The sequence below is a fragment of the Mobula birostris genome, chromosome 15 (genome assembly GCF_030028105.1).
Source record: "Mobula birostris isolate sMobBir1 chromosome 15, sMobBir1.hap1, whole genome shotgun sequence".
Taxonomy (NCBI): Eukaryota; Metazoa; Chordata; class Chondrichthyes; order Myliobatiformes; family Myliobatidae; genus Mobula; species Mobula birostris.
Genome location: NC_092384.1, coordinates 46,086,431 through 46,104,682, shown reverse-complemented (window position 1 = coordinate 46,104,682; position 18,252 = coordinate 46,086,431). Strand labels below are relative to the sequence as shown.

The 18,252-nt window shown below is 38.7% G+C and overlaps 1 protein-coding gene across 1 annotated transcript in view; it reads right to left on the bottom strand.

The window, feature by feature from the left end:
- Positions 1-18,252, bottom strand: part of tdrd12 (tudor domain containing 12) — a 197,954-nt gene that overhangs the window by 76,652 nt on the left and 103,050 nt on the right. The window contains exons 19-23 of the mRNA XM_072279710.1: positions 14,076-14,193; positions 12,940-13,079; positions 7,442-7,644; positions 3,240-3,342; positions 296-510 (exon numbers count right to left, since the gene is read on the bottom strand). Of these exons, the coding sequence (XP_072135811.1) occupies positions 296-510; positions 3,240-3,342; positions 7,442-7,644; positions 12,940-13,079; positions 14,076-14,193 (779 nt within the window). The remainder of the gene's footprint in view (positions 1-295; positions 511-3,239; positions 3,343-7,441; positions 7,645-12,939; positions 13,080-14,075; positions 14,194-18,252) is intronic.

The following is an 18,252-nucleotide window of genomic DNA, read 5'->3' as shown; positions in this document are numbered from 1 at the left end:
CCAAAGCAAATGATTCAGAATTAGATATTTGGTCCCAATTTTTAACTTCAAATAATAAACAATAGTGCAGCTATACAAACCAAATATGCAGAGCTATTGATTAATAAATTAACTTATTAATCTCAATTTTTGAATTACAGTAAAATATCATGTTCAGTTGCCATAATTTTGATATTTTTCCCCAAAAGATCCTAGAGATACAACTAGAGGAAATATTGTATTACAAAGCTCTCAATATTATCATCCTTATTACAACAAAAAATTTACTAACATCTATAAAAATTTCCCACTATACCTGTAGTATTTTTTTTCCTTGAGTGCATACAGGGAAAACACTTTTAATTGCTCCACTGGTTTCCTGTGATTTTCTTCCATGTAGTATTCAGCCATGTCTTTCAGAAGTCTTAGATAGCTGTCTTCCACAGAAGTAGGAGAATCCCCCCATTTTTTTCTTTTATGGATTATTCGACCATAATAACAGGAGGCATTACTGACATATGTTGGAATTATCTAGAGAAATTTCAAATCCATCCACATACAAGTTATTTTATTATTAAATACCCTGCACAATTATTAATTCTGTCTCACTACAATGCCTACAAGGTATTGCAATATAGCAATCAACTGATCTTTTGCATCAATCACATAAAATATAGTTAAGTCACCTGAACTTATCAATTGAGTCAAGTTTGTAGCCACAGGTACAAAGAGAGTGGATGATGGATTTGGAAATTGGGAAATTTAGGAATTTATCTTCTATCAGAGTTTTTCCATTTGTGATTTTCTAGACAACAATTTCTCTACCAGAGAACCACTGAGCGTTTCACATTGCAGTGTGATTAAGGCATGATTTTCCCTTAACATGGGTAATGATTTGTTGTATGCTACATTGTTTCAGCAAAAAAAACCATTAAATCTATCTCTAGCTTAATTTCTGAACCTCTCAGCCACTAATGAACAAACTTAGCTGGAAAAAAAACATTAATTTCCTGCTACCAGAGCAGGTCTGAGGTAGGTATCCTGTGCCAAGTGGTTCAACTTCTAACACCCCCAAGTATATCCGTCATCAGTAAAGACAGAAGCCAGAAACATGGTAATGTAACATCCAATCTGGATGAGTTCAACTCCAATAGCATCCAAGAAACTCAACAAAATCGAGAACAAAGCAATCAACCATAATGGGTTGATACTCTCCAGCATATGTATAGTAACACACTACCCCCATCCCTAATACTATGACCATAGTGTGAACTATCAAGACAATGCAATAAAGGCACTTGACCAGCCTACTTTGACAACATCTTCCAAATCCACAATGACTACCACCAAGATCAAAGTCACCAGATGCATGAGAACTTCACTATTTGCAGGTACCCCATACTGACATCTTGAAATACTCCTTTGCTGCAACTCCCAAAACATTGTATTCGGAATAACAAGATCTGATGGATGAATGCAGTGGGTCAAGCAGCATGTATTGGTGGTGGGGTGGGGGGAGGGAAGAAATCAAAGTTTTTGAGTAAAAACACTGGATCAGGACTGAGAGTGGAGGGATGAAACCCAGTATATAGGATACTGATGATACGAGACAGAGGAGGGGTAAAAGATGAGGCATACAGACCCAGTTAAAGGGAGGGGGGACAGGTACGTGGATGATATAAGGGAATGTCAAGGGTACCAGTGCTAGAATCTGATAAGGATGGCTATTATGAGAACATTTGGGGTAAGAAGTGAAGGACAGAAGAAACCAGATGTGGGTAAAATGCAAGGGTATTTGGTAGATTATACCTGCAGGTACAGTGCAAAGGGAACAAAATTTCTAGGACTAGAGATAGATCAGAAAGAGAGGGTGGTCGGGAGAGTGGGGAATAAACACAAGGAGGTAAGGTTTACATGAAATTGAAAACCTTAGTGTTAATACTGAAATACCTAGATGGAATAGGGAATTGTTAAACAAACGCACAAGATCTTAAGCCGCACTAGAATACACACCAGAAACTTGAAAAAAATATTGCAAAATCTAACATTTGAATATCTGTTATTTATAAAGGAGCCAATTAAATTGTAATTGCAGAAACATCTAGTATCAAATGAGTTGAGATTAGTGATCTGGACTGTTAGATTGAAGGGTCTCGGCCTGAAACGTCGACTGCACCTCTTCCTACAGATGCTGCCTGGCCTGCTGCGTTCACCAGCAACTTTTATGTGTGTTGCTTGAATTTCCAGCATCTGCAGAATTCCTGTTGTTTTTTTTTTAATCTTGTTTTTAAATGGTTTAGTAGTTTTCTGGCAAATTTATTGATACATTACCTAAATTACAATGGTGAGTGCAAATCAAAATTACTTAAACTTTCTACTATATCCCTCAAGAGCTCCACTCATCTGTAAACCTAACCTAATCCAGCCCCCTGATCCCAACTTGTTTGATAATGGATTTTAAGTTCATGTGTACTGCGTTAGATTTAAATAACTTAACTTAGAAGATTTGCAGATCTTTGGCCATCAATACAAAATTGTATGGAACTTGTCTACCTACTAATGCTAGGTCAGTTGTGCAAATAAATTTGAAGAAACCCTAATTCAGTACACATTGATAATCTTTGCAAGTAATTTCAAGTTTTTTCCCTCCCAAATAGTTCCCCATAACGCAGTAACACATCACCAAATCAAAGAAAATGTAATTTATTTTAATTCGCTATGAAGTTGCATTCTGAAGGCTAAAATATTTCTTCTCCCCTACCCTACTGCATTAAACAAATATTTGTGTTCTGAAGTAATGAGCCAATGGGATGGGATCTTAATTCTCCAAGGAAACAAAACTGAAGCAATGTGTGTCTTTATTCAAGATTTAATGGATATAAAAGATACTGCAGCATTGGTAGTTCTCACTTGGATTTGCACCTTTGGAGATGAAGAGGCCACATTGATCACAAGAAATCCATTCCGTGGAGACATTGAAATATAGTCCACACATAAAACTCATTAAATCAACATCCTAGTTAGATTGCATGTATATGGACAACTAAATATTAGCTTCCAACTGGATTAAATGAAGCTGTTGTACAAATTAGACATAACCTATAATATTACTGTGATTACCAAATACTTTTGTGGAAATAACCCTCACATCCCTAATTTCTGAAGGAGAAAACTGAATGAAGTAACAAAAAGATAAAATCTTGTCCTTAAGAAATAAATTTTAAAAAATAAGTGCAGAAATAAATCACAAAGAAAGTTACCTCAACATATCCACTAGAAGGCAACCTCTTTTCATCTAAAATACATCGTGGTTTGTCCACAGTTGGGTGAATTTTATGACGACTTTCACAAGTTTTAATGTCCCTGAAATGCACATTAACACATTAAATTAAAACCTTGCCAGAACGTTGCTTATTTGATAATCAAGTATGATTGCAATACCGCATAAAAATTCTTTTACACATCCCCTTAATGTATAAGCATAAAAAAATCATCTGAAGGTGTTTTTGAAAGTGCTTACAGTTACTTTGACACATGTTAATTCATTTTCTATCCTATACTAAAATACTGTTGTTTTAAGAACAGACCCACATTACTGAATATTGGAACATGTACAAGAGATTAATAAATCCATTTTTTCCCTGCAAAAATCTTATGTTTTGTAACTCCACAACATGAAAACTGATTGAAAGGAAAACAAGGGAGCTGAGGAATGAGATCCTTCATTCAATTTTTACTTTAAGTGAAATGCACACATATGTGGTGGTGTGATGACGTATGCCATTTATGTAACTTTTTACATATAATTCAAACAAAGAATGCTTATGAACAACACATATCAGATTACTCAAATATTACTGAAATGTTAAATACACAATACACCTCTCTGCTTAACTATAAACTCCTGCTCAATATAAACTACATCTCAACTATATACATAGTATACAATATAATACAACTAATACACATACATCCACAGCATTGTAAATTTAAATTATCCCATTCAAGCTGACAGATTTAATCATTGTGGAGGAATTCCTACTCTAGTGGGATAACATCTTTCCTGACAATGAAGGTCACTCAGCTTGGCAGCTGAGACTCATCACAGTGAAAACAATCTCAGGTTCTGGGACTTCTTCTATGGTGATTGCGGAAGTTGACGCTGAGACTGCAGGAAGAGTTTCTGACAGCTCTGGACACCTTTCTTCTTCTTCTAGTTTGCACATTTTGATCTTGGTAAGGTGCGTTTAGTTCTCTGGGGTACTCTTTTATTACTCCTTCTATTGCCCCCTTTACGATCTGATCTCTCCTCTTGGTTTCTTCATCCATATCATCATCTGACAAATCCTGTTTTTGTATCTACAATGACTCCAGCTGGGCTTTTGGGTTTGTATCTACTTTTACAAGTCACATTCCACTTTTTCTTGCATTCTACTTCTACTTTTGTCTCCCACTTGAAGTTCATGCATTAACTTTAATGTACACAAAATAGATTCCGGTTCTTTACTCTAACAAAAGATGAATGCTTGCAACTTTCCTGAAACTCCTTGAACTCTCTTCCAGTTTAAAACCAAGCCACATTTTGCAAGTAACTGCCTGATTAACATAATAGAAGCTTTCTCAGATATGTTGCCTACAAAAATTGTTGTAGTTCGACTACTTTCATTACTTTCACAATCCCGCTGAGCAGCATGGTCCTTCCTTTGTCCAATACACTTTCCAACCAGAGTACCAACATCTGTTTGCCCTCTGTTGGACAACAGTTCATGGTGTACACCACGGAGACAATTGTGGCATCATCCAGCACCTTTCTCAATTCAGTTTCAATCGAGTCTCTTACAAGGTACATGGTATGCAACTGGTGGACGGATCTCCAATCAAGTTGTAGCTGGCTCAGCCAAACACATCCCCACAATGCTGGCCCTCCTGTTTTTACCACATACAAGCTCAGTGTAGCTTGCTGGTTGTTGTAGTTCACTGTCACAAATGCACTGCCACAACAGTGTCCAATGCCATTTTAATTAATTTGCCATTCACTTCTGGTGTAAGCTATATTGCTTGTCTATTGTTAGTTTTTACATTGTAAATCTCAAGGTTACTCTGTCCTGCGTCATGCTCATTGTTATATTTTTCATCAACACCATGCAGATGACTACTCTATTTTGAAACTGCACCTTGACTTTTAAGCTTTTTCTCTTCGCTGTGCAGTCCATTTATTTTTGTCTACCCAACATGCTCTTAATATGTGTCCTAGTTTGTTGCATTTCAGCAAGTTTCACCTTTACATTTGCATTGGTCTGCTACAAAGGTAACACAATTTGTTCAGCCAGGCTGATTTCTGTTTAGGCATTGCAATTGTGTTCACACTCATCACATTAATTCCTGACTGCAACTCATCTGCATCAAAATACTGCTCAATTCACTCAGTATATATGAGCCAGTTATCTGTTTTGCAGTAGAATGTGTCGATCTTTCTGAAGTAGCCAGTCAATTCCACTTATTTATTATCATCTGGTAGTCAATGCTTTTGGCCTTGTCAATTTATTGGCATTTAACATGGAATAGGCTCTTCTGGCCGAGCCAGGCCGCCAACAATCCTCCAATTTAATCCTAGCTAATCGCGGGGCGATTTACAATGTCCAATTAATCTACCAACTGCTATGCCTTTGGACTGTGGGACAAAAGAGCACTCAGAGGAAACCCATGAGGTCACAGAAAGCACATACAAACTCCTCATATGCAGCAACGCGAATTGAAACAGGGTCACCTGTACTGTAAAGCACTGTGCTATTACGCTACTGCGTCAATGTTATGTTTTGTAACTCCAAGACATAAAAACTAATTGGAAGGAAAATAAGGGAGCCGATAGATGCAAGTCTTAGTTTCTATTTTACTTTAAGTGAGGCATGCAATTATTATGAGGTAGCGTAATGATGTATGCTATTTACATACTTTTGCATATAACCTGCAATGAATTATTTGAACAACATAAGATTACTCAAATAATACTGAAATATTAAATACAGAGGTCTCATTTTGAAAATAAACGTATTATATGTTAGCTCATCCATTTGATATTGTACTAATGTTGAATTACAAATGTTAAAAGTTAATGTCTGTCCCAAGCCATATAGGCTCATCAGGCCAGTGCTTATGTTGGTTTCGGTGCCGTGAAGCGACTGAGAGTACAAGACTCTCCCCTGGATAGGACGCCAATCTATCGCGAGGTTAACCCCCAGCATTTTGCCGGTACCCATTTTCAGCTGGGTGGACTGGGACATTGTGTGGTTAAGTGCCTTGCTCAAGGACATAACACGTCGCCTTGGCTGAGGCTCGAACTCACGACCTTCAGACACACCACATGGATGTGTGCTTAACCCACTGCTCTACACTCTCTGCACGCATGACTGTGTGGCTAGGCACAGCTTAAATGCTGTCTATAAATTTGCTGACAACACAGCTATTGTTGGCAGAATTTCAGCTAGTTGAGTGGTATCATAGCAACAACCTTATACCCAATGTCAGTAAGACCAAAGAATTGATTGCGGACTTCAGAAAGGCTAAGACCAGGGAACACACACCATCATCATAGAGAGATCAAAGTGGAAAAAGTGAGCAATTTCAAGTTCCTGGGTGTCAACATCTCTGAGGATCGATCTGATGCAGAGGCAAAGGCGGCACAACAGCAGCTATATTTCATTAGTTTTAGGAGATTAAAGACATTCACAAATACAAATTTCTACAGATGTACAGATTACTGCTTGCATTACCAGTAAGGCGGGGGGGGGGTGGTAATGTACAGGATCAAAATAATCTGCAGAGAGTTTTAAACTTAGTCAGCTCCATCATGGGCACTAGCCTCCATAGCATCCTGAACCTCTTCAAGGAGCAATGCCTCAAAAAGGTGGCATCCATCATTAAGAACCCCCATTACCCAGGACATGTTCTCATTCTACCATCAGGAAAAGAGGTACAAGAGCCTGAAGGCACACACTCAGTGATTCAGGAACAGCTTCTTCCCCTCTGCCATCTGATTGCTGAGTGGACGTTGAACCCATGAACATGACCTCATACCTCACTACTGCTTTTTAATTTTTATTTTTACACTACTTATTTAATTTATACACAAACACTAATTCACAGGTTTTTTCTTTTATTATGTATTGCATTGTGCTGCTGACACAAGGACAACAAATTTCACAACATATACTGATGATATTAACCCTGATTGAATTAAAATTAGGTCATATTTAGTCATATAATTGTCAATGCATAGACAGCAGAAACCATGTAATGTTAACCAATTCACTTATTAACCTTTCATAGAACAAAAGATATATTGGATCATCCAGATATCTCTCTCCAAAGAGCAAAAATAAAGCCCCATTACTATAGCACCCAAAGACATTTACCCCACTTTTTTCATTGACAAAAGGGAAATAGTGTTAAATAAATTTCTTACCTGCAAATTCCATAGGCTTTAAGGTATTTACATAAATATTTATCACTGCAAATGTCACCTTTGTCATTCAAATCAGAAATGAACTTATACAGTTCAGCAGGGATGTTAGCTTCTGTTCTTTCCAGGTACTGCAGAAAGGAGGTCATCTGAGGTACATTTTTGTCAGTCATTAGTATGATCGACTGACTTTGAGGAGTTGATACCTAGTGTTAAAGAGAGCATTCTTATATCACAATTAGAAGAGTCTAATTTGAGTTGAAGGTTCTAAACATACCTCTAGCCTGGTCTACATCACAATAAATAAAAATGCATGAGACAAAAATATCCCCCCTCCAAAATAATCTGAACTAAATTCATTCAATCCTTCACAGTTCCTCCACAACCATTTCCTTCTTTCAAAGGATAATCCACAGACAGTAGTTAATTTAACCATCAAAACCAAGGTAACATTATTTGGATCTTTCAAGGCAATTTCTAAGCAGTAATTATGATGTTAAAACATGGTAATTAAGTGCAGTAGAATAACGGTTAAAAGATAAATTCAAATGTATTAAATAATCAGTAAATAAATAGACAACCTGGGCCCTGGTAGGCAATGAGGTCAATATTCGGGATACAATTTGTTGTAAGTGCATTAACCTATGCCAGTATGTTAAGAAGTATAGAGTGGACAGCCAGCACCTTTTCCCCAAGGTGGCAATGACTATTGCGAGAGGGCATTATATATCGTCTTCACACTTCTTATAGGGAGGATGTTAGAATATACATACAGAGAGTGATAACTGCATGGAACACACTGCCGGGGATGGTGGTAAGGGCAGATACATTAGGGATTTAATTAAGAAACATACATGAAAGAAAAATGGAGGGCAATAAGGGAGGGAAGGGTTATATTGATCTTTATGTTGTTAAAAGGTTTACACAACTCATGGGCAAAGATGCACGCTGTGCTGTACTGTTCGATGTCCTTCTGTAACAATGATTACTGCAGCATCCTGTTGGAAGTAGAAAATTGAAGATAATTTCTACTTTGCTTTAAGACTATTGATCTGAAATAGATAAGTAAATAATGATGCAAAATTTAAAACTGATGATGTGCAGTGGCCTTTATGAGAATGATCTGGTTGCTCAGGCACTGTCCTCATTTTACCATGAAGTCAGGATTAACCATAGTGAAGCAGATGATAAAAAACATCAGATATAGGAGCAGAATTTGGCTAATCAGCCCACTGATTCTATTCTACCATTCAATCAAGACTTTATTTTTCTTAATCCCTTTCTCCCATCTCTCCCCCTAACCCTTAACCCTGTGATCTGGGACAACATTGGTCACATAATCTTGGTGCCTTCATGGCAGACTGATGAAACGCTAGCCTAGTGCTGATGCAGCACAGGACAATTTGAATGCTAAACAGCATAAAACAGAGATAAGCGATATCATAAGCAAAGAAACACACTATACCTTTCCAATGTTACCATATTTGAACTTGAACAATGATGAACAATTAAATAGCTTCTGCATGAAGAGACTCAAAAAGTATTTCCATTCTCAATGCTGGTAGGAGGCAGCATGTGAATGCTAATGATAAAGGTGAAGCACTCACAAATCATGCTAAACCAGAAATGCTTCTTAAGGAAAAGATAAGGAATAAGATTAAGATTCAAGATAGGGAATAAATACCGGCCTTGCCTTTACTGCCAGGAGTCTGATAAGTAGAAAAAAAATCACTAGGTCTTAATCTTGAAACTGCTACTGAAAAACTCTGCGGGAGGCCTGTTTAATCACAAACACCTCCAAGAAGTGGCGAATCACCACTTCCTCATGGGAATTAAGAATGAGATTAAATCCAGACTCCATCAGCAATGCCACATCCCATGAACGAATGTAAACAAAACTGAATATATCGTGATCTTGATCATGACATTACGGACAATAGCAGCCTGTGGAATGGAATGATGACTCTCACGTGCCTCAACAAGTGTCTGCATAGATAACCAGCAGAGTGAATGAGCAGAAGGCTAGTAAGCAATGTCTTCATTTTGTAAATAATTGATTAAGAAATACACAATTTATTTTCCAGAAATTAACCTGGTACCATGTAGTAGATATAATCTAAGGAGTGGCAAAGGGAAGTATTTTTTTTAAACAACACTTAAATTAGCTGACGAAGAAGGGTGAAGCAGAACAGACAAATTGCAGATACTCCTTCTGGTACTGGTTGGTGTCAATTATTAGAAGATTACAAAATCTTCGGAATTACAAGACCTTTGTAGACAAATTTCACTGTATGCTTTGATGTAGATGTGACAAATAAAGTAAATATTTTTAATCTTCATCTTTTTTCATGTTGATGGTTTCCATACAGCTGGCCGTGTTTGCAGAGAACCTGAAAGAATTTTGACTCTTCAGAAACCACAAGCATATGCTTGTTTCTCATAAGTACGAGTTTGGGAAATTTCGATTAAAAATAAGACTCGTCCAATGCCCAAGGGGTAGTGTGGTGAAGATAAGTCTCTACCAAAGGAAGTGTAAGGCGTTCCTTCCTTCCACTAGCCTGCAGGTCACTTTTAGGCAAGGTATAACACCTACTTAGCCCCCGATCAGGATCATTTGAAGCCATAGGAGCAGGTGGTGGATGGTTGTATAAACAGCTCGCGCACATCACACATCCTGGTTATGCGACCACTAACATCAGGAAGAAATCTATGAACAGTATTGAAACAGAAAACCTACAGCACAATACAGGCCCTTCGGCCCACAATGCTGTGCCAAACATGTACTTACTTTAGAAATTACCTAGGGTTACCCATTGGCCTTGATTTTTCTAAGCTCCATGTACCTATCCAGGAGTCTCTTAAAAGACCCTATCATATCCGTCTCCACCACCATTGCCGGCAGCCCATTCCACCCACTCACCACTCTCCGTGTAAAAAATTACCCCTAACATCTCCTTTGTACCTACTTCCAAGCACCTTAAAACTATGCCTTCTCATGTTAGCCATTTCAGCCCCAGGAAAAAGCCTCTGACTATCCACACAATCAATGCCTCCCATCATCTTATACACCTTTATTAGGTCACCTCTCATCCTCCACCACTCCAAGCAGCAAAGGCCAAGTTCACTCAACTTATTCTCATAAGGCATTTTCCCCAATCCAGGCAACATCCTTGTAAATCTCCTCTGCACCCTTTCTATAGTTTACACATCCTTCCTATAATGAGATGACCAAAACTGAGCACAGTACTCCAAGTGGGGTCTGACCAGGGTCCTATTATTACCTCTTGGCTCTTAAACACAATCCCACAATTGTTGAAGGCCAATGCATTGTATGTCTTCTTAACCACAGAGTCAACCTGCGTAGCAGCCTTGAGTGTCCTATGGACTCGGACCCCAAGATCCCTCTGATCCTCCACACTGCCAAGAGTCTGACCATTAATACTATATTCTGCCATCATATTTGACCTACCAAAATGAACCACCTCACACTTATCTGGGTGGAACTGCATCTGCCACTTCTCAGCCCAGTTTTGCATCCTATCGATGTCCTGCTGTAACCTCCAACAGCCCTCCACATTATCCACAACACTCCCAACTTTTGTGTCATCAGCAAATTTACTAAGCCATCCCTCTACTTCCTCACCCAGGTCATTTATAAAAATCATGAAGAGTAGGGGTCCCAGAACAGATCCCTGAGGCACACCACTGATCACCGACTCCATGCAGAATATGATCTGTCTACAACCACTCTTTGCCTTTTGTGGGCAAGCCAATCCAATCCTTAGATCCTATGCCTCCTTACTTTCTCAATAAGCCTTGCATGGGATAACTTACCAAATGCCTTGCTGAAAACATATACACTACATCTACTGCTCTACCTTCATCAACGTGTTTAGTCATAGCCTCAAGAAATTCAATCAGGCTTGTAAGGCACGACCTGCCTTTGACAAAGCCATGCTGACTATTCCTAATCATATTATGCCTCTCTAAATGTTCATAAATCTGCCTCTCAGGATCTTTTCCATCAACCTACCAACCACTGAAGTAAGACTCACTGGTCTATAATTTCCTGGGCTATCTCTACTCCCTTTCTTGGATAAGGGAACAATACCTGCAACCCTCCAATCCTCCGGAACCTCTCCCGTCTTCATTGCCAAAGATCATTGCCAGAGGCTCAGCAATCTCCTCCCTCGCCTCCCACAGTCGCCTGGGGTACATCTCATTCAGTCCCAGAGACTTATCCAACTTGATGCTTTTCGAAAGTTCCAGCGCATCCTCTTCCTTAATGTCTACATACTCAAGCTTTTCAATCCGCTGTATGTCATCCCTATAATCGCCAAGATCCTTTTCCATAGTGAATACGCAAGCAAAGCATTCATTAAGTTCCTCACTGTCTCCTCCGATTCCATACACACTTTTCCCACTGTCACACTTGATTGGTCTTATTCTCTCATATCTTATCCTCTTGCTCTTCACATACTTGTAGAACGCCTTGGGGTTTTCTTTAATCCGCCAAGGCCTTCTCATGGCCCCTTCTGGCTCTCCTCATTTCATTCTTGAGCTCCTTCCTGCTAGCCTTATAATCTTCTAGATCTCTACCATTACCTAGTTTTTTGAACCTTTCATAAGCTTTTCTTTTCTTCTTGACTAGATTTTCAACAGACTTTGTACACCACAGTTCCTGTACCCTACCATCCTTTCCCTGTCTCATTGGAACATATCTATGTAGAATACTATGCAAATATCCCCTGAACATTTGCCACATTTCTGCTGTACATTTCCCTGAGAAAATCAGTTCCCAATTTATGCTTCCAAGTTCCTGCCTGATAGCTTCATATTTCCCCTTACACCAATTAAATGCTTTCCTAACTTGTCTGTTCATATCCCTCTCCAATACTATGGTAAAGGAGATAGAATTGTGATCACTATCTCCAGTATGGCTGCACTCACCCATCTTGTAAAGGCACTGCCCAGAAGGCAGCAATGCCAAATCACTTCTGCACAAAAACTTGCCTAGAACAATCATAGTCATAGATCACGATCGCCTACGTCATATGTTAAGGCACATAGTGATGATGATGACAATGATGAATGCAAGGTTGATTTTTGAAGGTTTGCACAAAGTGACATTTGGCACAATTGTTGCAAGATATCAGAGAAATCAAGTTACTATTAACGTTATTTGAATAGAAGCCAACATGGAATTAGATACTTCAAATTAGAGATTCAACAACATAAGCAGCAATGTTTAGCTCTTTACATGCCAAACGCATTGTGGTACCAGACAATCTGAAGTGTTAATTCTACTTTCACAATTACACCTTTATAGAATATTTTTCCAGCTGAAATACATCGAAGGTTTAAAAGTCAATGACAACTAGCACTCGAGTAAAAAAAACACAGCATCCGACATGTACATGTAAAATTGAACTGCCCCATGATAAGAGTAAGCAATAATAAAATCTGCAAATAATAATGTTTTTTCTTAAAATTCACAATACCTTTACAATCAGATTATTAAAGTTGTCAACCATACAACACAGACGAGCTCCAAATATTTTGAGAGTTGGAGGAAAACCATAATGGATTACACAGGTGGCATCTGTAATTCCCAGCACTGGGAGGCACTCATCTGTTGTAACTGTTAGGGAAATAAATATTTAAAACAAAATTTTATTCATTATTTATGAATATACTGGAAAATATCTGGCATATTATTACACAAAGATCTCTGCCTGCATACTCGTTAAGCCACAGCTGGAATACTGAATACAGCTTTGTTTGTCCCACTACTGGAAGAATGTTGTGGCTTTGGAGAGGATGGAGAAGAGGTTCACCAGGATGCTGCCTGGTTTAGAGGGCATGTGTTATCATGAAAGGCTGGATAAACTTGGGTTGTTTTCTCTGCAGCGCTGGAGGCTGGGGTGAGATCTGATCAAGGTTTACAAGATTATGAGGGGCATAGATAGAGTGGTCAGAGTATTTGTTTCCCAGGGTTGAAATATCTAATACCAGAGGGCATGCATTGAACATGAGAGGGGGCAAGTTCAAAAGGGATGTGAGGGGCAAGTTTTTTTTTAGTCAGAGAGTGGAGTGCCTAGAATGCACTGCCTGGTATGGTGGCAGAGGCAAGTACATTGGAGGTTTTTAAAGAGATGTTTGGAGAGGCATATGCATGTGAGGAAGATGGAGGGATATGGACATGGTCTGAGTAGAAGGGATTAGTGTATGGGTGTTTTTGACTTGAATTTTAGCTAGTTTAGCACAATATTGTGGGCCAAATGTCTTGTTCCTGTGCTGACTGTTCTATGGATCCTATGGAATATAATCTGTGAATCTTGGGGATGGTTAATATCCTGGCATAGCAAAGATAACAAAAATTCTAATTTAATCATTATATACAATACACTTCCAAGATAATAAGTATCATCTTTTAAATGTTCAAATTTCATTGCATTTCAATGGAAAACTTGATGGAATGCTGAAATAAAAGTGTTACTTCAAACTTATTTCTGTTCGAGTGAAAATATTAATATTTTTAAACTTATTGGACATAACAAAGACCAATTAGAGCCAATCATTCTTATTTATGGTCATGTTTTCTGGAAATTAGCACAGATAGAATAAATTTACATACCTAATATGACATGTGTGCCAGGACTGAATTTATTATTCCACTGTTCTAATACTTCACTTAAGTGCAAATTCATTCCTTCATGGACTTTTATGCAAAAATTTGAATTGCTGTCCAAAGCCTAAAAGAAAGTTGTGAACTCAAGTAAAGAATATATTTTCAGTTCAAATTTATTTAACACATGCAGCGGCCCAGAAATTCACTCACATGCAAATATCCTAAACATGGCAATTCAGCTAGCAGGCTAAATGAAATCATTTACTTTGCGTATTTATCAGTAAAAATATGTCCCAAGATATTCTGAAATTCAATACAATATTTTTGAAAAAAATCAAAGCCAACATTTGACAAAAAAAATGAACTTCAATGGTAATTGAAAGAAAATGAAATAAACCCACATTGCAATGAATGCGCAAAAGGAAAAGGCACCATTACCTAATTAGTTTATGCTCATACCACCTGACTGGTTTCCTCTAATTATGTCCTTTTGTCACTTTCCATCTTCAATAAATAAAGAGAAGGTTCTTGGGAAATTGAAAGGTCTGAAGGTAGATTAAGTCATCTGGACCAGATGGTGTACACCCCAGATTTCTGAAAGAAGTGGCTAAAGAGATTGTGGAGGCATTAATAATGATTTTTTTAAGATTCATTAGATTCTTGAATTGTCCTGAAAGGCTGGAAAATTGCAAATGTTATTCTACTCTTCAAGAAGGGAGAGACACAGAAGAAAGAAAACTATAGGTCAGTTAGTCTGACCTCAGTGGTTGGGAAGATGTTGGAGTCGATAATTAGGACGAGGTCTCAGGGTAGTTGGAGGCATATGATAAAACAGGCTGTCGTCAGCATGGTTTCCTCAAGGTAAAATCTTATCTGACGAATCTGTTGGAATTCTTTGAAGAAATAACAAGCACGGCAGACAAAGGAGAATCAGTTGATGTTGTATACTTGGATTTTCATTAATCTTTTGACAAGGTGTCACATGAGGCTGCTTAACAAGCTACAAGCCCATGGTATTACAAGAAAGATTCTACCATGGATAATGTGGTGGCTGATTAGCAGAAGGCAAAGAGTGGGAATAAAGGGAACCTTTTCTGGCTGGCTGCCAAAGACTAGTGGTGTTTCACAGGGATCTGTATTGGGACTGATTTTTCTTCCGTTAAATGTCAATGATTTGGATGATGGAATTGATGGCTTTGTTGCAAAATTTGCAGACGATATGAAGATAGGTGGAGGGGTAGGTAGCTCTGAGGAAGTCGAGAGGCGACAAAAGGACCTAGACAGATTAGGAGAATGGGTAAAAACATGGCAAGCGGAATAGTGTCGGCAAATGTATGGTCATGCACTTTGGTAGAAGAAATAAAAGGGTTGACTCTTTTCTTAATGGAGTGGAAATGAAAAAAACTGAGGTGCAAAGGTTCTTGGGAGTCCTTGTGCAGGATTTCCAAAAAGTGAGTTTGCAGGTTGAGTCTGTGGTGAGGAAGGCAAATGCAATGTTACCATTCTTTTCAAGAGGACCAGGATATAAGAGCAAGGATGTAATGTTGAGACCTTATAAAGCACTGGTGAGGTCTCACTTGGAGTATTAGCAGGTTTGGGCCCTTATCTTAGAAAAGATGTGCTGAAACAGGAGAGGGTTCCAAGGAGGTTCATGAAAATAATTCCATCATTAAATGGCTTGGCATACAGTTGCATGCAAAAGTTTGGGCACCCCGGTCAAAATTTCTATTACTGTGAATAGCTAAGTGAGTAAAAGATGACCTGATTTCCAAAAGGCATAAAGTTAAAGATGACACACTTCTTTAACATTTTAAGCAAGATTACTTTTTTTTCCATCTACAGTTTCAAAATAACAGAAAAAGATTTTTGCCTATTCTTCCTTGCAAAAGGCTTCTAGTTCTGTGAGATTCTTGGGCCTTCTTGCATGCACTGATCTTTTGAGGTCTATCCACAGATTTTCGATGTTTAGGTGGAGGGACTGTGAGGGCCATGGCAAAACCTTCAGCTTGCACCTCTTGTGATAGTCCATTGTGGATTTTGAGGTGTGTTTACGATCATTATCCTGTTGTAGAAGCCATCCTCTTTTCATCTTCAGCTTGCTTTTTTTTTCCCAGACGGTGTAATGTTTGCTTCCAGAATCTGCTGGTATTTAATTGAATTCATTCTTCCCTCTACCAGTGAAATGTTCCTCGTGCCACTAGATACAACACAAGCCCAAAGCATGATTGATCCACCCCCGTGCTTAACAGTTGGAGAGGTGTTCTTTTTATGAAATTCTGCACCTTTTTTTCTCCAAACATGCCTTTGCTCATTGTGACCAAAAAGTTCTATTTTAACTTCATCAGTCCACAGGAATTGTTCCCAAAATGCATCAGGCTTGTTTAGATATGCAAACACGAGGAAATCTGCAGATGTTGGAACTTCAAGCAACACACATAACAATTGCTGGTGAATGCAGCAGACCAGGCAGCATCTATAGGAAGAGGTACAGTCGACGTCTCAGCCCGAAACGTCGACTGTACCTCTTCCTATAGATGCTGCCTGGTCTGCTGCGTTCACCAGCAATTTTTATGTGTGAGGCTTGTTTAGATGTTCCTTTGCAAACTTCTGACGCTGAATTTTGTGGTGAGGTCGCAAGAAAGGTTTTCTTCTGATGACTCTTCCACGAAGGTCATACTTGTGCAGGTGTTGCTGCACAGTAGAACAGTGCACCACCGCTCCAGGGTCTGCTAAATCTTACTGAAGGTCTTTTGCAGTCAAACACGGGTTTTGATTTGCCTTTCTCGCAATCCTACGACCAGTTCTCTCTGGAAGTTTTCTTTGTTTTCCAGACTTCAACTTGACCTCCACCGTTCCTGTTAACTGCCATTTCTTAATTACATTACAAACTGAGGAAATGGCTACCTGAAAACACTTTGCTATCTTCTTATATCCTTCTCCTGCTTTATGGGCATCATTTATTTTAATTTTCAGAGTGCTAGGCAGCTGCTTAGTGGAGTCCATGGCTGCTGATTGTTGGGACAAGGTTTGAGGAGTCAGGGTATTTACAAAGCTTTGAAATTTGCATCACCTGGCCTTTCCTAACGATGACTGTGAACAAGCCATAGCCCTAACAAGCTATTTAAGGTCTGAGACCTTGGTAAAAGTTATCTGAGAGCTCAAATCTCTTGGGGTGCCCAAACCTTTGCATGGTACTCCTTTCCTTTTTTTTTTCCACTCTAAAATTGTATAAAACGAAAATATACACTAATCTTGCTTAAAATGTTGAAAAGAATGTTTCATCTTTAACTTTATGACATTTATGATAATGAACCTAAACACACCTCAAAATCCATAATGGACTACCTCAAGAGGTGCAAGCTGAAGGTTTTGCCATGGCCCTCACAGTCCCCTGACCTAAACATCAACTAGAATCTGCGGATAGACCTCAAAAGATCAGTGCATGCAAGATAGCCCAAGGATCTCACAGAACTAGAAGCCTTTTGCAAGGAAGAATAGGTGAAAATCTCCCAAACAAGAATTGAAAGACTCTGAGCTGGCTACAAAAAGTGTTTACAAGTTGTGATACTTGCCAAAGGGGGTGTTACTAAATATTGCCATGCAGGGTGCCCAAACTTTTGCTTCGGGCTCTTTTCCTTTTTTGTTATTTTGAAACTGTAAAAGATGGAAATAAAAAAGTAATCTTGCTTAAAATATTAAAAAAAATGTGTCATCTTTAACTTTATGCCTTTTGGAAATCAGTTCATCTGTTACTCACTTAGCTGTTCACAGTAACAGAAGTTTTGACCGGGGTGCCCAAACTTTTGCATGCCTCTGTATATCAAGAATATGAGGTGAAGAGTCCTTGAAAGTGAGTCTATATGTTGTGAGAACACTTCAATGATTGAGCAAGTGAAGTTGAGTGAAGTTATCCCCTTTGGTTCAAAAGCCTGATGTTTGAGGGGTAATAAATGTTTCTGAACCTGGTTGTGCAAGTCCTGAAGCTCCTGTACTTTCTTCCCGATGGCAGCAGCAAGAAGAGAGCATGAACTAGGTGGTGTGGGTCCTTCACGATGGATTCTGCTTTTCTGTGACAATGTTTCATGTAGATGTGCTCATTGGTGGGGAAGGCTTTACCTGTGATGGACTGGGCTGTATCCACTATTTTTTGTGGGATTTTACATTGAAGAGCATTGGTGTTTCC